Source organism: Mustelus asterias, chromosome 9, assembly GCF_964213995.1.
Source record: "Mustelus asterias chromosome 9, sMusAst1.hap1.1, whole genome shotgun sequence".
In the NCBI taxonomy this organism is placed as follows: Eukaryota; Metazoa; Chordata; class Chondrichthyes; order Carcharhiniformes; family Triakidae; genus Mustelus; species Mustelus asterias.
Window position 1 is genome coordinate 34,945,591 of NC_135809.1, and position 24,948 is coordinate 34,970,538.

Consider the following 24,948-nt stretch of genomic DNA (forward strand, 5'->3'; position numbering starts at 1 on the left):
GTTCATCCCAGTGACTGCTGGATGAGGCTGTTAAATGGCAGGGTGGGGAAAGTTGACCATGGGACTTCCTGCCCAGAATGTAACTTTGGTGGAAGTGGGAAAGGCGGTGAGGTTCAGGTATGTCACTACTCTGTCTGAGTAAACCTCTTTCCTGCCTCCAAGCCCATCATCAGCAATAGCAATGGCAGAAGGGGAGGGGGGCGGTTGGAACTCTGATCAACTTTTCCTTCCTAACTTAGTGATCTAGTAACCCCCCCTATCCTCACCCAAGCTCAGACCAGGTTACTCTATATAACCTTGAAACAAAACCTGGGATCATCTTGGACTGTGACTCAGTTACTCATTCAACTGACCCAAAATGACGTTTAAATTAAAATTTCTGGTAAATTCACACAAAGGCCAGGAATACTGGATAAAATGGTCCAACTTGAGTGGTACAACCATTTAATTTAAAAGGGGCGGTCTTTTTGTTCACTTTTCTGAGTTCCCAATCTCAGCCTGATTGTTGTCGCGAGAAGCAGATCAAAACCTGATACTTGCCTACAGAGAGGGGAAAACTCAGGAGGAAATCTATTACTGAGCTGCTCTCATCCATCCCTGAAAGGATTGCTTAACTGCAGTATTTCTGGACATTTGTTACCGATTCTTTGTTAACAATGAGGAGGGGAAAAAAATCTTCACTCTTAAAGCGTGCTAATGCGGTTGTAAATCCTTTTAGATATGGCTGCTTTACCTTTTCAAGTTGCTCGATATTTAACCATATTCTACCATTCGATGTATTAGTTGGTGAATAACTCTGGGTAAATAAGTTATTTTGCTGGGTTCTGAGCATATCTAGAACAAACTGGGTCTTAAAAAGGGGTGCTGGAATCCAGAAACCCTCCAAGACCATCACAGTTGTAGATCGCGACTGAGGGGGGGACTCAGTTCAGTGAAAAACAACTCATCGGTAGCTGAGACCAGCTGCTGAAGAGGAATGTCAAACCCAGAGAGGTTTACGAGGGTTAACAAAATGACCCAAGTTTATCTCCAAAACTGATATTTTGAAACTTGACCTGCTTTACCTCTTCTTCCTGCTGCAACCGTTTTAGGGTCAGGCGGTCAGATATTCTCCTGGGAGCCATTTCAGACAGCTTCTTCTGCAGCTGTTTCTCCTGGAAGTGAAAGCAGGAGAGGTCAGAGGTCGAACACACAGCTATTACAGACAGCCTGTTAATGACCGTGCTCTAACCCCCTTCAGATGCAGCCCTGATAGATTGATCACAAGTCTGATTCTGATACTTGTCAGTCACTGTAAGCTAATCATTACAACTTTTGATTTCCGTCTGCCCCGCTGGGTCACCGCTTTGCACCATTTTGTTTTTATATGAAGCCACTTTCCTGATGTTACTAACCACCTCCCCCACCCCACTCTTTCCATAAGGAACTGCTAGCCGGTCACACTCATTCACACACAAATAAATCAACATCGTGCAAGAGCCCATCGTGGTTTTGATAGACACAGGTGCTGCAGGACGGCGACTTAATCTATATCTGCCTTAATGAGTGGCAAGGTGGCAATAAATTAGAGGTTTTACTGTACTAAGGTTCGAGTGTGGGGCGAAGCAGAGAACTAAAGTCATGGCTGCTAAGGTTTACAATTCTGTGACGTGGAAAAATAATTTCAAATAATCACTGGAATTCTATTTCCTGATGCATCAGCAGGTTTATCCAGTGAGCAGCTGAGTTCTAGTAGGCCAAACATATCCCCCACTCAATCTTCAACCTTTACTAAGTGAGTGATTCGAACTCCAATGCAATAACAATTGATCTCAGCACTCCCGGGTTAGTGAATTGAAACCAGACCTGTTCCTCATCATTATCTTGTGATCTCTGACAGAAATCCCTGTTTGGATGTCAGCACAGAGCAGAATTAAGCTTGGCAATTATGTTCCCTTAACCCCCACGGTAAACAGATTCAGTCAAGCCATTTACATGCAAAAAACAGAAGAGACTTGAGGTAGCGTATGAATAAATTACTTTGCTGGGGTTCTGAAAGACTAGGTAACATATCCAAAACAAACTGGGTCTTTACAGGGGTGCTGGAATCCAGAATGTCTCCAAGACCATAATAGTTGTCGATCTCGGCTGGGGAGGAGGGTAAGGGGCTCAATTCGGTGAAAAAAACTCCCAAGAAAACAGTCGCTAACATTAGCAGAAAATACAGAGGGAGGGAAAAAAAATCACAAATGAGGAGAGAGAAAAAAACTCCACAGCTGGGATGGCCCCTTCCACCACACACGAGTTGGGTGACCTTATCTCCACTGGCCATGGAAACCCTGACTAGATTTTCCGTTGACCAGCCAGTTAATTATCAGTAGTTGGAGCTTCCTCTCCTTTAGGGTGGCATGGTGGTGCAGTGGTTAGCACTGCTGCCTCACAGCGGCAGGGACCAGAGTTCGATTCTGGCTTGGGTCATTGTCTATGCGTTCTTTCTGTGTCTGCATGGATTTCCTCCGGATGCTCTGGTTTCCTCCCACGGTCGAAAAGACATGCTGGTTAGGTGCATTGGCCATGCTAAATTCTCCCTCAGTGTATCCAAACAGGCACCAGAGTTTGGTGACTGGGGGATTTTCACAATAACTTCACTGCAGTGTTAACGAAGCCTATTTAAGAACATAAGAAATAGGAGCAGGAGTAGGCCATCTAGCCCCTCGAGCCTGCCCCGCCATTCAATAAGATCATGGCTGATCTGAAGTGGATCAGTTCCACTTACCCGCCTGATCCCTATAACCCCTAATTCCCTTACCGATCAGGAATCCATCTATCCGTGATTTAAACATATTCAACGAGGTGGGCAGAGGTGGGCAGAGAATTCCAGAGATTCACCACCCTCGGAGAGAAGAAGTTCCTCCTCAACTCTGTCCTAAACTGACCCCCCTTTATTTTGAGGCTGTGCCCTCTAGTTCTAGTTTCCTTTCTAAGTGGAAAGAATCTCTCCACCTCTACCCTATCCAGCCCCTTCATTATCTTATAGGTCTCTATAAGATCCCCCCTCAGCCTTCTAAATTCCAACGAATACAAACCCAATCTGCTCAGTGTGACACTAATAAATAAAGTTTAAACTTTAAGGAAGGATGTTCCACTCCTAGGTTTCCAGCCAGAGAGCTGGGAGTAGTGGCCGCTCCTGAGACAATAGTAGGGCTGGAGCAGCGATTCTGGAAGAGGCTTTGGAAGGGAGATGTCTATCAGTTGGACAGGCCCCTGTGTGGTGTTGGTCGTGAGGGACCTATCTTTCAGTGAGGGCAGTTCTCGCCGTGAGGGACAGGTCCTTCAAGGTCTACAGACTGCCTGATCAAGAGGCTATTGCATTCCATGGAATAAATATAGTAAAACAATATAATGGGTTATTAACTTTTTTTGAGAAATTACTCTGATATAAAAGTCTCTGGACTGACAAATGTGATGTACTGATGCAAGCCTCGTTTTTCAGATCATTTCATCTGATCAAGTCTTAGAGCACACTAACTGCTGATATTAAGCCGCTGGGAACCAAAGGCATTCATTCTATTAAATTTCAGTCACATCTCTCTGTGGGCTAAAGCAAGTCAAACGCTAACCTAGTTGCAAGCCAATGCGCATAAATGGCATCCCGAGTACACATAATACTTACCAAAACCTTTCAAATAATAAAGCCAGAAACAACTTGACTGAAGTGCATGTTGTTTCAGGTTTTAGACATTTACAATAGAGGAAACACATTCTCACTCAGGATGTGGAAATTCTGATTATAATCATGTAGCCATAGGCAAATCAAATCAAAAACCTAATTTAACAGTAGGCAAGATCCATAAATACCGGGTGTGACTATTGTATTGTACGTCTGTTAGGCAATACTCCACCGGAGCAAGCTTGTTGCAAATTAATTTAGACACATCTGAGGATTGTAGCCAGAATATACAGTATAATTATTTATGTAGCATTTACTGTATTGTAGAACGTGATTAATTTGGGAAAACTGTTTCGAGACTCTCCAATGCAAAGTTACGTACAGTTTAAAAAATAAATTTCTGAATACAGTTTATAATGTCCACACCACGGCGAAATTGTTTATCTTAATTGATCTGCATTTTCATAGAATCATAGAATCTCTACTGTACAGAAGGAGGCCATTCGACCCATTGAGTCTGCACCAACCACGATCCCACCCAGCCCTTATTCCCGCAGCCCCACACATTTACTCTGCTGGTCCCCCTGACACTAAGGGGCAATTTAGCATGGCCAATCAACCTAACCTGCGCACCTTTGGGCTGTGGGAGGAAACCGGAGCACCCGGAGGAAACCCACGCAGACACGAGGAGAACATGCAGACTCCACACAGACAGTGACCCAAGCCAGGAATCGAACCCGGGTCCCTGGCGTTGTGAGGCAGCAGTGCTAACCACTGTTCCACCGCGCCGCCCGTTTTCTCACAGAGCTTAATTAAACAACAGAGTTTCTGATGCAGAAACAGCTCAAAAGATTTGAACAGACCATGAATTCCCAGACAAGATCCGGGCGAGCTGAAACAAAAACCCCTTTGGTCTCTTAGAAGTATTTTCACAGCCCAGCAACCATGTCTTATGGCTCAGGAGCTGCTTTGTGGCGGTCCTTTATAAAAATTCATTCCTGGGTTGTGGGTGCCTCTGGTACACCCGGTATTTATTACCCATGCCTCTCTATGTGGAGCGAATGGCAGTGCGCTTTCTTTTCCAACCGCAGCACCATCCCACAATGCTGTTAGGTCTGGACTTCAATGAATTTGAATAAAATCAGGATGGTGTGTAAATTAGGACGGAAATCTGGAGGTGATGTTTCCACGCACTTGTTTCCTTGTTCCACCAGGTGGTGGAGGTAATCGATTTGAAGGATGCTGACAAAGAAGCCTTGCTGATGTGCATCCTGTGGATAGTAAACAGTGCAGCTACAGTACACCAGTGGTAGAGGGAGTGCAAGTTCACTCTATTGGATGAGATGTCTATCAGGCTAACTGATATGTCCTGGACATTGTGGAGCTTCTCAGCTGTTATTTCAGCTGTGTAGTATTCCATTCCATTCTTGACTTGCGTCTTTGTAGGCGGTGGCTAGGCCGTCCACACCACGGTGAGATTCTTTATCTTCATTAAGCTGCATTTCTTCTCACCGAGCTTACCTCTCCTCTCAAGTGAGCCACTCAACCCTAGAAAGTCTCTGATCTGCCTCAGAGCCACATCATTTATGTAGCTGGATTAGCTGGGTTTCTGGTCGATAACACTAGGGATTTTGATGGTCGGGTATTCTGCAATAATCGTGGCTTGAAAGTCAACAGGCATTGGTTGAGCTCCCTCAGTGGAAATGGTCATTGCCTGGCACTTGTGTAGGCGTCAATATTACATGCCCCTCATTGCCCAAGCCTCAGTGAAGTCCACCTTCTGTTTTAATACCGATATGGACTGCATTGTTAACGGAGGAATTGCAAATGGATCTTTTAAGCTAGTGAAGGAGGGAAGCTCAATGATGGAACAGTGTAAGTTATCTGGGCTTTGGACACTGTTGTGAATAACCCTTGTAGTCTTAGGACTCTAATAATTGACCTCCAACAATCAAAACTGCTCTCCTTTGACGTAATAAATCTACCCGCTGTGTCCCAATGACTTCCAGGAACTTGCCAAATCCTCTTGATTCTATGTCCATCGATAATATATCCATCAGTAATCTATTCCAAAGGGCTACACAAGATGGAGAACAAAACTACAATCTGGTATCCAATCTGACTCCTGTACTTTCCAGGTACTTCCTCTGGACTCACTTCATTATCCATTCTGAATATATTTCGTAAAGGTCTACACCTTCCAGAATATTAAAAAAACACATATTTTTCTCCACAATGAGTAACCTCCAACTATCTTTGTAAATAGGAATTCTAAGGTTGCTGTAACATAGCAACTCCTGTTAGCACAATGGTTAGCACTGCTGCCTCACAGCTCCAGGGACCTGGTTCGATTCTTAGCTTGGGTCACTGCCTGTGTGGAGTTTGTACGTTCTCCCCATGTCTGCATGGGTTTCCTCCCACAGTCCAAAGATGTGCGGGTTAGGTTGATTGGCCGTGCTAAATATTTGGGGTTGTGGGGATAGGGCCTGGGGTGGGATTGTTGTCAGTGCAGACTCGATGGGCTGAATGGCCTCCTTTTGCACTGCAGAGTTCCTATGATTTCTATGATTCTATGATTTCACTGAATTATGCAATAACTTCTCAAAGGCGATGGAAATCAAAACCATATCAGTACTAACTTTACAGTTACAATGTTAGTGCAATCTAATTTTAGCTATTGTTCTTGCTGGTTTTCTCTGTACTCACTCTACAGTTTGTGAGTCAATTAGCTAAGATCTATTTTGTTAAAGGTATTTTATAAATGATTACAGTATAAGTTTTATAAAAATTAAAAATCAAATTGTAGAATCACAAGATTTACTTATGTATGAAATAACTATCAAATTCAACAGTTACGTCTGGAAGGAAAACTCACAAAACCAGGATGATTTTAACAATCTAAGCCCCCAAACCTTGATCTTTTCATATTGCCCAGTGCCCAACCGTGGAATCCAAGGGATTTGTTTACACAGCAGCTTCCTGGATTGCAACCCTCTCGTTTGGTTTCTCAAAGTCACCATTATACTGGTTGGCAAAATGATTTTAAAGAAGAAATTTGGGTGTAAATTGGTGCGTTTTGCTTCTGCTTTTCAGGTCTGAAACTAGAAAGATGCCAAATGTATCAGTGGGACATCCTGCATCCAATAATGAGGCCCAATAATCAGACCTGGGTTGTCTGGGCCACAGCGACCGAGAAACGGGCAATAACCAATTTTCACCCCACCTTTTTCAACAGGAGACAATAATTTGAATTTGCATTTCTTCCAAAAGGGCAGAATTTGGAAATCTGGAATTAATATAATTGAATACACTGTCGACTTTGACAAGGAATTTATTGGTTTATCGCCTGATTGAAGTTTGAAACTGGCTTAGAAAAGTCAAGATTCATGTTGATTTACTCAGCTTTGATGAAGTAACAAGTCGAGAGAGTTTGCTTCCATGCTGAAATATTCTTGCAACACTCAGAATCTGATCTAATATGAGACAAGGACCAAAACAATATCCTTTATAGGTAAGTAAAGCACCTCTAGAACCCAATATAGAGCAAGTAAAGCTTTTGTTAGAGAAACTGTACTCCACACTAAATATGCTTCTTAACCATATTGGATAAGAACAGAATTAGATTTAATGAAATGTTCCATTAACTTCACACCATTTCTTCTTAGTCCACCTTTCCCATTCTGCCCCGAAAACATTCTCAACATGATGAGATCAAGCAAACTGATTTTAGCCTCTTCCACAACTCTTGTCAGCACCACCACTGCATATCTACCTGGGGCAATCCTGAAAGCTGAAGGCTTAGATAGCAAACTATATATAGAGTGAGGGGAGACGTATAGCTAAATGGCTCAGATCACAGGAGTGAACAAAACTCATTGCACAAGAGCAATGGAGTTGAACCGAGACCTGAACTGCCAGCAGTGGGGTTAATGTGACGCTTACCCATTCTGCTACTGGGCAGCTCATGCTTATGTAAAAGGCAGTAATTGCTTTCTTCTGGAAGTTTGCTTTATATTACATTTGTTTAAATACCTTACGTGCAATCTTGAGGGCTGACCTATTGTCACAAAGCAGCATATAACTAATCAGCCAAAGACTAAGAGGTCACTCTTAATAGTCGATTTAAGCACCAGTGTTTCACCACAGGAAGTAGGCTGCGAGGGCACTGTGGAACAAAATGTTAGTAACATTCTGGGGATGAGTGTTTTTAAAGTTATAATACTTTCCACAGTTACATTTCTGCATCTCTATTCTCAAAGCTTGGTTACCAACTGTCAAACAAGAGTTTTTGTACAACTTAATAAACGATACATAAAATATCATGTGCTCTGAATAGATTATTCTAATTTCCCAATGGTAAATCACTTTTAAGGTGCAGTTTTCCAGTTAAATAAAGCTGTAAAGTTTTAAGTAAGTTCTTGACAGTACCTTATGCAACTTGTATTATCCTGGGCGAAATTCTGGGGAGCTGCTATGAAGCATGAGATTGTGTCAACTCACCTTGTGAGCAATCATGTTGCAAATTTCAGGGAGGAAGTCTTCAGTGAGAGTTGCATGCAGCTGCCTTTCTTTAAGAGAAGTGTTTGTCTGGAGGCCATCTGTTAATTTCCTCCATTCCTCCTCTGTCTGACACACCAGCTCCCAGGTGCCACAACTTCCAGGGGTTTTCAAGGGATCTGGAAGGGAAAAGCTCAAATAATAAAATACAGCCCAACACATGTGGCATGTTTAAAATAGTCATCCCAACAAGTATGATCCTTCCTGAATTCGAGGAGGAGACACAGTAAACGTATTACTGATCAATAAAAATAATTCCTGGGGTGGTACAGTAGTTAGCACTGCTGCCTCACAGCGCCAGGGAGCCGGGTTCAATTCTGGCCTTGGATGACTGTCTGTGTGGAGTTTGCATGCTGTCCCCGCGTCTGCGTAGGTTTCCTCTCACACTCCAAAGATACGTGGGCGAGGTTGACTGGCCATGCTAAACTGCCACTTAGTGTCAGGGGACCAGTAGGGTAAATGTGTGGTTACGGGTATAGGGCCTGGGTGGGATTATCGTCGGTGGAGGCTCAATGGGCTGAATGGTCTCCTTCTGCACTGTTTGGATTCTAAGATTCCAAAATGGACACGTTCAAAATTAATATATTTTACTTCATTTTTCAGCCATATCTAAGTGAAAACTACCCTTGCCATGCTCTGAAGACCTTACCACTAGAGAATATCCTGTTTCATTGAAAAGTAGCCCCACTATGTTATCTAACATCCAAATCAAACTGTTCTAATGAGTCATAGCCTTAGAATCGTTGAAAGTTTACAGGAGAGGCCACTTGGCCCATTGTGTGGGCAGCAGCCAAAAATCATGTGATTTCAAGTGATGGGTATTGTAGTAACTCGGCCAAACACCAGCTCCCATCGCCAACCCTTTATTGTGCATCAAAGGAAAAGGCCTGCCCTCATAACTTACAGTCAGGTAGTCTTCACATCGGGACCTACAACTCCAGTCCAGATAGAGTTATAGCCTTTCTGGCCTGCTTCCCATTGGGCGAGTCATAATAAGCCTGTACTCCAGGAAGCCCCCTCGGCCTTCATGGCTGTCAGAACGGCTATTATAGCTTTCCCCCTCCCCAGCTGCTTTTTTTGAAAGAACATAGGACAACAGTAAATGAAAAACTTACTTTTGAGTTGCCCACTGAAAGAGCACCGTTTCGAATCTCCAACACCTGAATTAAGAGCCATTGTGAACAACTAAGTAATGGCTGAGAACAGGATTTAATATCGCTTTCCCTGCAATTCCCAGGCCCGATATAAAGCCAGCTTGGATCTTTACGACAGTTGTACAAAATAAGGGTCATAGGAAAGATGATCCACGGATCATTTTTAAAAAAATCTCATGTTATTTGAATTGTATCTAGGGCATAGGGAAGGGGTCGATTTTCCTCTGCTCACAAGTTCTAGTTCCGAGGATACGCGAATAGCACGAGACAGAGTGACCTCCTAACAAATTCTTCCATCATTTTCTCAAGATTCTATGGTGTATAATCATGGCCTGGAAACCATGTGTTCAAACTCGATGGTAGATGCTGTGGGGCTGCCCCTCCATATCGAAGAATGTGTCAGTAAATTCCTCCATGCACAAAGAAATCTTTAACAACTTTGACACAGTGATGCTACACAGTGTCCAACATGCAGTAAATGACTGAAACTGGAGATTATTCCCCAGGATCTCTTCCTGGTTGAACAAATAACTATGAGAGTTACATGGAAGTGCTGTGAAAGCTTGAATTCACACACCAAACACACTGATGGTACAGCAAGCTAAGTGCAGGCTTTATCCTAGAATCATAGAATCCCTACAGTGCGGAAAGACGTCATTTGGCCCATCGAGCCTATACCGACCCAGGCCTTATTCCCGTAACCCCATGTATTTACCCTGCTAATCCCCTTGACACTTACGGACAATTTAGCATGGCCAATCCATCTAACCCACACATCTTTGTACTGTGGAAGGAAACCGGAGCATCCGGAGGAAATCAACGCAGACACAGGGATAACTTGCAAACTCCACACAGACAGTGACCCAGGCTGGAATGGAACCCGGGTCCCTGGTGCAGTGAGGCAGCAGTGCCAACCATTGCACCACCGTGCCACCCCTTTTTGTCTGTAAATTCTTGGTACTAGTGCAGCCGAGACTGTCAGAACCCACACCACTTCCACCTTTGACTATTAGAATCATAGAAACTCTACAGTGCAGAAGGAGGCCATTTGGCCTATCGAGTCTGCACTGACAACAATCCCCCAGGTTCTATCCCCACAACATTTACCCCATTAATCCCTCTAACCTACACATCCCGGCACACTAAGGGGCAATTTAGCATAACCAATCAACCTAACCTGCACATCTTTGGTGTGAGAGGGGAAACCGGAGCACCCGAAGGAAACCCACACAGACACGGGGAGAATGTGCAAACTCCACACAGACAGTGATCAGAGGCTGGAATTGAACCTGGGTCCCTGGAGCTGTGAGGCAGCAGTGCAAAACACTGTGCCACCGTGCCATGCCTCTCTCGCATGTCTAATCCCTGACGGTGACGCCACGGCCTCTGTGAAGGACATCCAGCACGAGATAACTTGGGTAAGAAAAAGATCAGACCCAGCTTTAAACACTCGTCCAGCCTTCGCTTAACATCTCTGTGCTCAAAGCCATTGTGACATCCAATTATAAATGCCAAACTAAACTTCCCAGGCCATCAATATGAATGATTTTCTTTCCTAATATTTGTTCACAGGGTATTGGTAACATACCAGCATCAGTTTAATATGTAGTGTGAAAGATGCTTGATGATAATAAAAATATCCATACAAGGCAAGAGAGCACAAGCTCAAAAATATATAGTTTGCTTACCCTGACTTTTGTATCCTTGTTGCGAGTCTTCTATAGGAGGCACTTCTTGGGTCACAATTTTGGATTCGCTGTAAAATACCATTCAGCAAACTGAAAACTTACTCGCGGAAACCCCATGTATCTTAATGACAAGCAGAAGGAAATCTTTACCCCCATATGATGAGCCCCTGCTAATGGGTCAGGGAAATCTGTTATCTAATGCCTGGAATATCAGTTCCCCATTCCTGCACAGCATTCATTTATATGATGGGAAGGGTTGAGAAACATTTTTAACTATCTGAAGTTCTGCATAATAGGTCATCTGGGGCAGCATCAAGGGCACAGTCAGAGTTGATATAAGCATTTTGTTTTAAACTTAAGCTACATTTTTGTGTAGGTACAGATAGATGTCAATCTCTTTATTTGGCAGAGATGGCGAACTGGAGTACTGCCTTTGGTTACAGGTCAAAATCAGTGTGAATCAGTCATAGAGTCATAGAGGTTTACAGCATGGAATCAGGCCCTTCGGCCCAACCTGTCCATGCTGCCTTTTTTTTAAACCCCGAAGCTAGTCCCAATTGCCCGCATTTGGCCCATATCCCTCTATACCCATCTTACCCATGTAACTGTCTAAATGCTTTTTAAAAGACAAAATTGTATCCGCCTTGACTACTACCTCTGGCAGCTTGTTCCAAACACTCACCACCCTCTGTGAAAAAATTGCCCTTCTGGACACTTTTGTATCTCTCCCCTCTCACCTTAAACCTATGCCCTCTAGTTTTAGACTGCCCTACCTTTGGGAAAAGATATTGACTATCTAGCTGATCTATGCCCCTCATTATTTTATAGACCTCTATAAGGTCACCCCTCAGCCTTCTACGCTCCAGAGAAAAAAGTCCCAGTCTATCCAGCCTCTCCTTATAACTCAAACCATCAAGTCCCGGTAGCATCACTTGCCCCAAGCTCTGATCTTTTGGCACAGAGTAGAGCAGTGGTCCTGAGATGAGGAACACAGTAAGAGCAGTGCTATTTGGAAAGGGGTCTGGCAAGCAGGGGTAGGACAAAATAAACAAAAAGAATGGTGGGTGTGCACTCTGAGTTACAAAGCAGTGAGTGAGAAAGATAGGAGATGGAAATAAATAGATACTGAGAAAGAAAAAAAAGAGCAAGAGAAAGAGAGAAATAAAGAAATGAGAGATAGAAAAAGCAGAAAATGAGAGAAACTGAAAGCAATGTTTAAAGATAGAAAGCATTCTTTCTGGTTGCATCTCAGCTTGGTATGGCTCCTGTTCTGACCAAGACCGCAGGAAACTACAAAAGGTCGTGAATGTAGCCCAGTCCATCACTCAAACTAGCCTCCCATCCATTGATTCTGCCTACACTTCCCGCTGCTTCAGAAAAGCAGCCAGCATAATCAAGGACCCCACGCACCCTGGACATACTCTCTTTCACCTTCTTCCATTGGGAAAAAGATACAAAAGTCTGAGATCACCTACCAACCGACTCAAGAAAAGCTTCTTCCCTGCTGCCATCAGACTTTTAAATGGACCTACCTTATATTAAGTTGATCTTTCTCCACACCCTAGCTATGACTGTAACACTACATTCTGCACCCTCGCCTTTTCTTCTCCCCTATGTACTCTATGAACGGTATGCTTTGTCTGTATAGTGCACAAGAAACAATACTTTTCACTGTATACCAATACATGTGACAATAATAAATCAAGTCAAATCATTGGAAATTACGCCATGAATTTTTTTTGTATGAAAAGGAGGAATGTGCAATGTTGTGTACGTCACTTCCAGTGCTTGCAATAATCATAGCACTTTCAAAACACACTTGGGGCAGGGGTGACTTGACAAATGCTAAGTTGCAACAATGTGCCTTTACCATAAAGGTGACCCGAAAAGTATCTTTCAATAATGTCTTTCAGTTTTCCACATTTTTAGGTCTGATGTTCACTTTTGCGATTTTCTTGTAATGCTATTAATAGCTCTGAATTAATGAATTAATAGCTCTGCTTTGACAACTTCCTAACGATCGAATTGAAATGAGCAGATTTCTATTTCCGTGCTGGAGGTGGATTAGAATCAGTCAGCTACACTTGAAGCAGTAGCCACTGCGCCATTTACAGTAAATGTGAAACAACTCACCTCATGGCTGCTAAATAAATATCTTCCAGTTTTTTCCGTTTTGATGGTCGGCCTCTCTTTTTAGGTTTCAACTCTATCAGTTTGTAAGTGGAACTACAGGTACTTAGTTTTCCATTTTCCCTGCAAAATTGAAAAAGTTACAATTAACACTGGCGTTGACATTTTCTTGCCCACACATAACAGAGTGCAGAGACTTCAGTGCAACCATAATGTAAGGAATTTGATCTCATGACATCAGTGTATAAAATCCTATGTGCATAATTCCTCCTAGTATTATCTCGATTATTTCAAAAAAGTTATTTCGATTTCTTGTCACATTTGGATCATCTTTGCTGCACATTATTTAATTAAAAATCAATGCATTCTCAGCAGATACAATGACTGCACAGGTTGGTTCCACCACACGCTCGGAAACCACATTCTGTTTCACCAAAGCCCAGTTTCAGGAAGAATGCAAGTTTTAACCCAATCAAAACACACACACACAAACAAACACACGGCTCAACTTATCTAAACAAAATACGGAATAATTCTTACATTTCTTCTGCTTGATTTTTCTCCAGTGTGAAAGATGGTCCCTCCTTATATAAACGAGTACCGTAGAAATACCAATAGGTTGCTCCAAAGGCATCTTCTCCTAACGGTTCTACTCGCAAATTATCAGCATCCAGGCCCTGACAGATAGGTGAAGACACAAGTTAAATCATAGAATCACAGAATATCTATGCAGAAGGAGGCCATTTGGCCCATCGAGTCTGCCCCGACCACAATCCCATCCAGGCCCTGTTCCCATAACCCCACGTATTTATCCTGCTAATCCCCCAGACACCAAGGGGCAATTTAGCATAGCCAATCAACCTAACCTGCACACATTTGGGCGGCACGGTAGCACAGTGGTTAGCACTGCTGCTTCACAGCTCCAGGGACCTGGGTTCGATTCCCGGCTTGGGTCACTGTCTGTGTGGAGTTTGCACATTCTCCTCGTGTCTGCGTGGGTTTCCTCCGGGTGCTCCGGTTTCCTCCCACAGTCCAAAGATGTGCGGGTTAGGTTGATTGGCCGTGCTAAAATTGCCCCTTAGTGTCTTGAGATGCATAGGTTAGAGGGATTAGTGGGTAAATATGTAGGGATATGGGGGTAGGGCCTGGGTGGGATTGTGGTCGGTGTAGACTCGATGGGCCGAATGGCCTCTTTCTACACTGTAGGGTTTCTATTCTTTCTATTCTATTCTATTCTATCTCTGGACTGTGGGAGGAAACTGGAGCACCCACGCAAACAAATTAAAATATGTCGTACACTTTAAAATCCTAAGCAAATTTCATGCATCAATATTGTCCAAGATTGTCCAAGTGACTTGCTAAACCAACTTATGCATCAATATTGTCCAGGATTGTCCAAGTGACTTGCTAAACCAACTTATGCATCAATACTGTCCAGGATTGTCCAAGTGACTTGCTAAACCAACCTATGCATCAATATTGTCCAGGATTGTCCAAGTGACTTGCTGAACCAACCTGATTTTAAAGGTAACAGATGATTAAATATTTTGGAATATGTTAGTAACTACCAGGCATCATGATAAATCATAATCACCACCACACCATGCACAAGCACAAAGAGAACAAATAAATTGTCCAAAAGAAATAATGGAGCATAGAGAATTGGAGGCTTCCAAAGCACAGACTCTCAGTTAATATCGTGGAACAGGTAGAAAGATTTACTAAATTGACAGGAATGAAAGATGTTAACCTTTTTTAACAGAGCTCTTCCTGTTTTAGCAGAAGTGCATATAGGATCTGATAGACATGATCAAAATTATGAGGGGGTTTCATTGGTTAAGTAGGGAAAAGCTTTTGGTGCTGAATGCTAAGCCTATAACCAGCAGGCTTGCATTTATGGAGGCACAGATTTTAACAAGAGGGGTTTGAACTTTCCTAAAACCACAGAGGGAGCAGAATCCATAATAACTGCAAAAAGGAATGTGAATGGATGTTAGAAAAGAGAGAAAGGATTCAAGGATTTTCGAGAAAGCTGCCATAGGCTTGATGATCAACTGGTCTCTCCTTGTGTGCTGTCAAAATTCAATGACAGGAGAGCACATGAAAAATCCATAGGTGGGATTGGGTTGAAGAATCCCAGACTCAGCTTTAATAAGCAGCCTGAAAGATTGATGAAGTTGTGGCAGATCCAGAGGGCTATAATGTGTGGAGGATATTTGAACAGGATGTTTCCACTTTTTGCTACTGTTGAGCTTTAAGAAGTCATGACTTGTCCAGAACAATTGCAAATAGTGTGCCAATGCTTCCAATCTGTGCTCATAAAGGAATAACGGTTTCTTGAGTGAAGAATTTGAGGGGCGGTGGGGGGGGGGGAACTCTGCAGGAGCGGATGACTTCAGAGAATGGGAAAATGAGATAAGAGGAGAAAACTGGCTCTGTAAGTAGTTAGTTTCAGTACATAGTGTGAAACAAGAACCACCCCTTCATTTAAAATGGTACCTTTAAAAGATCAAACACGTCATCTGCATCCAATCTGTAGTCACATAGCCTGTGCAACAACTCAACACGTAGACGAATGGGTAATTCTTTGAACTTGGTGTTTTTCAGTGGGTTCGGCCTCCCTTCCTCAAGTTCCCATCGATGTTTAATAATATCTTCCAGGTACATGTCACAACTGTCTGGTCTGGGGAATAAGCACATCATTAATAGGGAAAGAGAGTTTTCAAAATACAAAGTGTAAATTTTCCACCTTTACTTTGCTGGTATGAAGTAGCACTCCTCAGGATTACATAATATAGTGCCTGGACATAAGATATACGGTGCGGAAACTGGCCATTTGGCCCAATCATTCCATGCTGGCAACCTCCTCCCATCTTTTCTCATCTAAATCTACCATCATAATCATCTATTCCTGTCTCCTTCAAATGCTTGCCCAGCTTCCCATTAATGCTCTCAGTCACACTCTTTGGGAATGAGTTCCACATTCTCATCACTATTTGGGTAAAGAAGTTTCTTCTGCATTCCCTATTGGAGTTCTTGTGACTGTACATACTGGGAAGTGATATTCAAGTAAATGGACAGAAAATGTGAGCAATCCACATGTACAACATCTTGGCAGGGAAGGCTTCATATTAAATGCTTCAAAGACAAAATATGGGCGGGAATTTACAGCCTCACTCATCCTGAAACCGTAAAACCCTGCCCGAGGTCAACAGACCTTCCTATGCTCCGCCCCTCACCTGCTCCGATTCACGTGGCGGGCGGGCCAGTAAAATCCCGGCCAATATCTCCAAAGTATATTATTTATGAGGCATTTCCCATACCGTTAAGTGATTTCATTTTTAAAAAATGACTGTATTTATGGCAAAAAGCTTTTTAGCAGATAAGAGCACTTAACATGTGGCCTGGGCAGTGCAGTAACATACTTTTTGATTTATTTAATATGTTGCACCATGGGGACAACATAGCTTAAAAGTGAGAAAGATACTGGGAAGTGTAACCAGGATGTGGAGATGCACCGCAGTGTTGGACTGGGGTAAACACAGTAAGAAGTCTCACAACACAAGGTTAAAGTCCAACAGGTTTATTTGGTAGCAAAAGCCACTAGCTTTCGGAGCGCTGCTCCTTCGTCAGGTAAGTGGGAGTTCTGTTCACAGAGCACATAAAGACACAAACTCAATAAGACACATCTCTTTAACCTGTGCTTAACCCTCTCTCCACTCACATTGTCTATACCTTTAAGACTTGATTACTTGTAAAGACTCACATTCCAACCATTATTTTGTAAATTGAGTTTGTGTCTTTATATGCCCTGTTTGTGAACAGAACTCCCACTTACCTGACGAAGGAGCAGCGCTCCGAAAGCTAGTGGCTTTTGCTACCAAATAAACCTGTTGGACTTTAACCTGGTGTTGTGAGACTTCTTAAAGTGTAACCAGACCAGTCCTCTCTGAGGGAGGAGTAGACTAGTATCACTGAAATGTATATCCTGCTGTTCTGAGGGTTGGATAAGGAAGGCCTCTCATGTTAGGTGTGGGTATTATCCAAGGAAAAAAAGAAAAGGCAGGAGATAACTCTTATCGACTTCATTTCATACATGCAGATTTCATAGCATTTCAGTGTAGACATATTAATTAGATTACTGGATACTAATCCCACTATAATGAAACCACCTATCCAAGGCCATGTTTACCAAATGTTAAACCAATCTATCCAACTGTGATAAAACATCAACTGGAATTTTTATTTCATAATGGAAGCAGCACGTGCAAGGTTAAAACAGGTCACACAGGGTTAAAATCAGTCATGGAGAGCTCCATCTTGCAAGTTGGAGGCAATTCACATTAAGTTAGCATTCAAAGGTGTCACTTCAGATGCATTGTTGCTTAGAAGCCCTTTGCGAGAACCTGCTGCTTAGGTGTTGTCCTATTCAATTTACTCAGCGTGAGATTTCAGTCACAGACGGTCAGGCTACAAGTCTCCACATTACAATGGAATGCAAATAGTATTTTCCTTATCAACTGGAGGTGAAGAAAGAACAAATTTTTATTTGCACAGTTCTTCGACGCTTCCCCCAACTGCTTCACATTCAAACAATTCTCTGCCACAAAAAATCCACTGAAGCAGATTTCAAATTATTCTTAAAACAGGCACTAGATATTTCAAGAGAAATTCTGGGACAGATTCTAATGTTTAAATAACAGTGAGGCTTATGGTGATCACCATTGTTTATGCGCAAGTGGTGGTACAAAGATTTCTGGCAAGTAGCAGATAAGAATATGAGAACATAGGAATAGGAGCAGAAGTCGGCCACCTGTTCCCTCGAGCCTGCTCCACAATTCTTTAAGATCATAGAAACATAGAAACCCCACAGTGCAGAAGGAGGCCATTCGGCCCATCGAGTCTGCACCGACCACAATCCCACCCAGGCCCTACCCCCACATATTTACCCGCTAATCCCTCTAACCTACGCATCTCAAGACGACTCTAAGGGGCAATTTTTAACCTGGCCAATCAACCTAACCCGCACATCTTTGGATTGTGGGTGGAAACCGGAGCACCCGGAGGAAAACCAAGCAGACACGAGGAGAATGTGCAAACTCCACACAGACAGTGACCCGAGCCGGGAATCGAACCCGGGACCCTGGAGCTGTGAAGCAGCAGTGCTAACCACTGCGCTACCGTGCCGCCCATGGTTGTTCTGCTAGTGTTTCAAATTCCACATTGAGCAGCGCAATGAAACTGCGGCCACACAGCGTCAGAGACCCATGTTCAATTCCGGCCTCGGGTGACTGTCTGTGTAGGGTTTGCACATTCTCCCCGTATTTGCGTGGGTTTCATCTGGGTGCTCCCGTTTCCTCCCACAGACCAAAGATGCACAGGTTAGGTGGATTGGCCATACTAAATTTTCTTTATATTCATTTGTGGGACATGGGTTTCGCTGGCTGGCCAGCATTTATTGTAAGGAGTCTAACAACACCAGGGAGGAACTTCTTCTCCCAGAGGGTGGTGAATCTCTGGAATTCTCTGCCCACTGAGGTGGTGGAGGCTACCTCGCTGAATATGTTTAAAGCGTGGATGGATGGATTCCTGATCGGTAAGGGAATTAAGGGTTATGGGGATCAGGCGGGTAAGTGGTACTGATCCACGTCAGATCAGCCATGATCTTATTGAATGGCGGGGCAGGCTCGAGGGGCTAGATGGCCTACTCCTGCTCCTATTTCTTATGTTCTTATGTTCTTAAAGTCCAACAGGTTTATTTGGTAGCAAACGCCCTGTTGGACTTTAACCTGGTGTTGTTAGACTCCTTACTGTGTTTACCCCAGTCCAACGCCGGCATCTCCACATCAGCATTTATTGTCCATCCCTAGTTGCCCTTGAGAACGTCGTGGTGAGTGAGCAGCCTTCTTGAATTGCTATGTATTGAAGTCCCTGTGTTGTGGGTTTACCCACAATGACGTTACGTTCGGAATTCCAGGATTTTGACCCAGCGACAGCGAAGGAACCCTCCGAGATATCTGTGCTCCTCCAATTCCAGCCTCTTTAATGTTCGCAATTATAATTGCTCTATCAAAGGCAGCGATGCCCTTAGTTGCCTACACCCCAAGCTCTGGAATACCCTCTCTAGACCTCTCCATCTCTGTACCTTTCTTTAAGACACTCCTTAAAATCTTGCACTTCGACCAAACATTTGGTTGTCTGATCTAATATCCCCTTGTGGTTCATTTTTATACTTTATTTTATTATGGTTCTGTGAAGCGCTTTGGGATGTTTGATTGAGTTAAATGTGCTACATGTGTACAAGTTGTTGTTAGGTTTCTAGCCCTACACGACCCTTGGTTCCCCTTTATTTCTATGCTCGTTGTCCCTTGCTATTTGTTGCTCCACTCCAGTGGATTAGATTTCTTGACTTTCTGACAATCCTTTCTCTCGACGGTCTTTATCCCATCCTTCACAATCAAGATTATCCCCTCTTTTTCCATTTGCCCTATGTATCCTGAAACATGTAGTCGCCAACGTTGGTCACTTTGCAACCTTATCTCCAACTCTTCTGTTGAAAAGCTAATTAGTAAGTTAAACAAACTGAGGGATAAAGTAAAAGGGGCAGCCCCTTAAAGGGAAACTGCCTTGGACAAAAACAAATCTCAAAAGAAACTTAGAATGTCCAACCAAAATATGATTAAAGATGTCAATAATGCACCCCAGTCCCTGCAGTGCCCAATGGGCATGGAAGGCCTCGGTGGTGCCCGCGGACACCGCACGCTCCCTCTCCAGACACACCCAGCCATTAATTTAGCCACGGATGAGGGACAGAGTTAGGTCGGACCACCCCTTGATCACTCGCTGCCTAGAGCTGTTGAAAGCCAACTGCACCTGGTATTCCCAGATGGTCTCCCATCCAAGTAGTAACCAGGTCTGAGCCTGCTTAGATTCCGAGGTCAGGCCTTTTCAGACTTGGATCAAACCTATCACTTTCTATTTGTGCATTCAGGGTGCAGGAATTAATGACAATATTTCAAAGTTGCTGTCTTGGGTTGCGTCACAAAATGGCATTCCCATGGTACCACTGGCATGAATTGAATGCTCTGAAGTTGCTGGACTCGTGCAGCAGATAGGAATTAAACCCAGCACAGTCTTGCCATTTCAAATGCGATCGTATTAATTATTGCCAGGCAGCCTCTCTGGCGCTGAAAGGTAACTGTTACCAGTGTGGAATGGTATGGTGTTATGGTATTTGCTACCAAATAAACCTGTTGGACTTTAACCTGGTGTTGTGAGACTTCTTACTGTGCTTACCCCAGTCCAACGCCGGCATCCCCACATCATGACCAGTGTAGAATCACATTGCTTCAGGTATTAGTTGTTGGGAGATTTTAAAATGGTCAACTTTTAATTTGGCTTATTTTAAAAAAGACTTTTCCTTTCTTTTTTGAGTGTGGAGACTCTGGGATTTTCACAGTAACTTCACTGCAGTGTTAATGTAAGCCTAATTGTGACACTAATAAATAAAACTTTGAAATTCTTATTTGGATACTGATTTCATGCATTCTAACTTGTACTTCCTCCTCGGCCCTTTAGTTAGTTATTTCTGAATCCTTCAGTCTGATTGGTTAAAGAGACAGGTTTTTCTGTTGCCCTATTGACGCTGGTCCCAGATGCCTCATATTCCCCACTGGATCGTTATCAGCTTGCAACTGAACGGGGAAAGATGCTTTGAGTTGAAGGATGCGTGGGCAGGCCTAATTAATAGCAGGCATCATTAGATATCCCGCTCCAGCAAAATCCGGTCCATTAAAAGAAGCAAACAATGGAGAGATTCATTAAGATGAAGGGCTCACATTCTCTTGTCAACATTTGATGATTTTAAGAACAGCCTTTTGATATGCAATCACCATAAAGTAGCAGCCAGCCTGCCCATAGCAAGGCCCCACAAACAGAAATGAGGTGAAAACACTCATTTTATGGTTTTTGTTCAGTGAGATGTGTATTGACAAGGACATTGCAGGAACATTCTGTCTGTTAAAGAGGTTCACAGACAGACAATCTTGGTTTCGCATTACAAACTGAGGAATGGCAGTTTCAATACTGCACCAACAGTACTATCACACACTACTAACACAGCCACTCGAGTGCCGGCCTAGATACTGAGGTCACATCGTGGAGAAGCTCTAACTGTCTTGCTTTGGACTCAAACTTGACTCCAATCGACCAACCCTAGCATCTTGCCGGCACCAAAAAAAAATACATGAACAAACTTGCTGCAACATTTCCACATATAAATAAATATTTGCGTGCATTATGAACATTCCAATCTTTATTGTTGTCTTTTAGAGTGAAGGCTAAAACTGTACAACTTTCTTCACTTGCTCATTTGCAACTTTTGACCTTACCAAAGATCTGCAACAAAACTTATTTTCTGACTGTCCACTTTTATTTTGTCATCTTGGCCTTTGGTTCGAGCACAGAAATCTTGACATACCCTGGTGCAGTACAGAGCGAGTGCTACTCTGTTAGGAGGTCCCATCCACTGGATGAGATGTCCACTGTCTCAGGTAGAAGGCAGTCTTTTGAAGATAAGCAGGGGAGTTCTTACTGGTGACCTGGCCAATATTCAGGAAGAGAACAGTCTTGTTGTTCCTGTTGGGGAGCACTACAGCGGTCACGGGCATTCGGCCTCTGATATTCGGGTAAACATTCTCCAAGGCGGCCTTCACAACACACGACAGCGCAGAGTCGCTGAGCAGAAACTGATAGCCAGGTTCCGCACACATGAGGACGGCCTCAACCGGGATCTTGAGTTTATGTCACACTATCTGTAACTCCCACAACTTGCCTGGACTTGCAAAGTCTCACTGGCTGTCCTGTCTGGAGACAATACACATTTCTTTAACCTGTGCTAATGCTCTCTCCACTCACATTGTCTGTACCTTTAAGACTTGATTAGCTGTAAAGACTCACATTCCAATCATTATTCATTATTCTGTAAATTGAGTTTGTGTCTTTATATGCCCTGTTTGCTGTTTATGAGCAGATCTCCCACTCACCTGACGAAGGAGCAGCGCTCCGAAAGCTAGTGGCGTTTGCTACCAAATAAACCTGTTGGACTTTAACCTGGTGTTGTGAGACTTCTTACTCTCTCCAATTACCAGAGCTTCCTTTGAGCCCTCTTCACTTACAGTTTGCTCCCCACAGTGTTGTTAGACTCCTTACTGTGTTTACCCCAGTCCAACGCCGGCATCTCCACATCAATATTTATTCCCCAACCAACATCACAAAAGTAGCTGATCTAAACGTTGATGACACGGTGGCACAGTGGTTAGCATTGCTGCCTCACAGGGCCAGGGACCCGGGTTCAATTCCTGGCTTGGGTCACTGTCTGTGTGGAGTCTGCTCGTTCTCCCCGTTTCTGCACGTGTTTCCTCTGGGTGCTCTGGTTTTCTCCCACAGTCCGAAAGACGTGCTGGAAAGGTGCATTGGCTAAATTCTCCCTCAGTGTACCCAAATAGACACTGGAGTGTGGCGACTAGGGGATTTTCACAGCAGCTTAGAATCAAAGAATTCCTACAGCGCAGAAGGCGGCCATTCGGCCCATCAAGCCTGTACCAACAACAATCCCATCCAGGTCCTATCCCCATAACCCCACATATGTAACCTGCTAATTTCCCTGACACTAAGGGGTAATTTAGCATGGCCAATCCACCTAACCAGCACTTCTTTCGGACTGTGGGAGGAAACCGGAGCACCTGTAGGAAACCCACACAGACACGGGAAGAATGTCCAAACTCCACACAGACAGTCACCCGAGGCCGGAATCGAACCTGGGTCCCTGGCATTGTGAAGCAGCAGTGCTAACCACTGTGCCACATTTCACTGCAGTGTTTATGTAAGCCTACTTGTGACACTAATAAATAAGCTTAAACATTGCAATATTGTTGTTTTTAGGAGCGGCTGCCATATTTCTCACTTCACAACAATGACAACATTTCAGAAGTGCATCACTACCTGCAAGGTGCTCTGTGGTCCCTGAGGTAATGAAAGGCAAATATTTGCTTTCTTAAAATTCTTTTGCTGGATACTGCAACCATTATTGTTCTTAGTTCTAATTGGCTCCTTGAATACTATTCCTTTGTTTTTAAACAGTGTTTTCTGTGACATCTCTGTTATTACTGGGCTTTCATGGGATTCTATTCTTGATCCCACTCTCTTCCTGTCTGTACACTGCAGCTGTTCAATCACTGACTCAGCACCACCTTCACAAGGACAATTCAGGATGAGAAATCAATGTGGGTCCTGCCAGTGACACCCAAATCCCAAGATCAAATTTTAAAACCCTTTCATCATGGCTTCATCACCCCCTGTCACAACCCACACCCCCATCCCGCAGATTACTTGTAAGTGACATTTTAGAGACAGAATATCTTGGCTTAGTAGTTTTGCTGTTGTCTTGTGTTTGGTTAATGTAAATCTTCGATCAATTCAGTATTGTAAACAGTGCTTAGTCACCCTCCTTCATTCCTTTTCTCATCTTATCACAGTTCCCACCCACAGACCTGTCATTTGCTTAATGTCCTGAGCTCCTCTGTCATTTACAAAATTACTAAAGCCAGCTGCGATCACAGAATTATTACAGTGCAGGAGATGGCCATTTGGCCCATCATGTTTGCACTGGCTGTCCAAACAAGCAAGAAGTCTAACAACACTAGGTTAAAGTCCAACAGGTTTATTTGGTAGCAAAAGCCACTAGCTTTCGGAACAGGCTGTTCCTTCGTCAGGTGGGTGGGAGTTCTGATCACAGTAAGAAGTTTAACAACACCAGGTTAAAGTCCAACAGGTTTATTTGGTAGCAAAAGCCACACAAGCTTTCGAGGCTCTGAGCCCCTTCTTCAGAAGGGGCTCAGAGCCTCGAAAGCTTGTGTGGCTTTTGCTACCAAATAAACCTGTTGGACTTTAACCTGGTGTTGTTAAACTTCTTACTGTGTTTACCCCAGTCCAACGCCGGCATCTCCACGTTCTGATCACAAACAGGGCTTTGCGCCGGCGTCATGGCTTAGTGTCATTCCACTGCCTTTTCCACACACCCCTGCATATTTGTTTCTGTTCAAATAGTTATCTAATGCTCTCTTGAATGCCTTGATTGAACCTGCCTCCACCACACTTCCCGACAGTGCATTCCAGACCCAACATAATAAATGTGTGAAAGTTTCTTCTCACGTCACATTTGTTTATTTTGCAAATCACTTTAAATCTGTGCCCTCTTCATAGAATCATACGATCACAGAATCCCTACAGTGCAGGAGGAGGCCATTTGGCCCATCTAGCCTGCACCAACAACAATCCCACCCAGGCCCTATCCTAGGAACCCCTACTAATCCCCTGACACTAAGGGGCAATTTAACGTGGCTAATCCACCTAACCCTCCCACAATCCAAAAAATGTGCTGGTTAGGTGGATTGGCCATGCTGAATTCTCCCTCAGTGTACCCGAACAGGCACCATAGGGTGGTGAATACAGGATTTTCACAATAACTTCATTGCAGTGTTAATGTAAGCCTACTTGTGACTAATAAATAAATTTTACTTTGTGGGAGGAAACCGAGCACCCGGAGGAAACCCACGTAGACGCAGGGAGAACACTGTGCAAACTCCACACAGAGACCGAGGTTGGAATTGAACCTGGGTCCCTAGCACCGTGAGACAGCAGTGCTAACCACTGTGCCACCATGCTGCCCTTGGTCTAGATCGTGTTGCGGGCGGGAACAGTTTCTCCCTGG

General features: G+C 43.6%; 1 protein-coding gene across 1 annotated transcript in view; it reads right to left on the minus strand.

Moving 5' to 3' along the window:
- The window catches only part of cecr2 (CECR2 histone acetyl-lysine reader), a 432,956-nt gene that overhangs the window by 46,329 nt on the left and 361,679 nt on the right, over nt 1-24,948 (minus strand). Inside the window, exons 3-8 of the mRNA XM_078219960.1 lie at nt 15,678-15,861; nt 13,719-13,855; nt 13,182-13,301; nt 11,049-11,116; nt 8,150-8,325; nt 1,065-1,154 (exon numbers count right to left, since the gene is read on the minus strand). Coding sequence (XP_078076086.1) covers nt 1,065-1,154; nt 8,150-8,325; nt 11,049-11,116; nt 13,182-13,301; nt 13,719-13,855; nt 15,678-15,861 — 775 coding nt within the window. The remainder of the gene's footprint in view (nt 1-1,064; nt 1,155-8,149; nt 8,326-11,048; nt 11,117-13,181; nt 13,302-13,718; nt 13,856-15,677; nt 15,862-24,948) is intronic.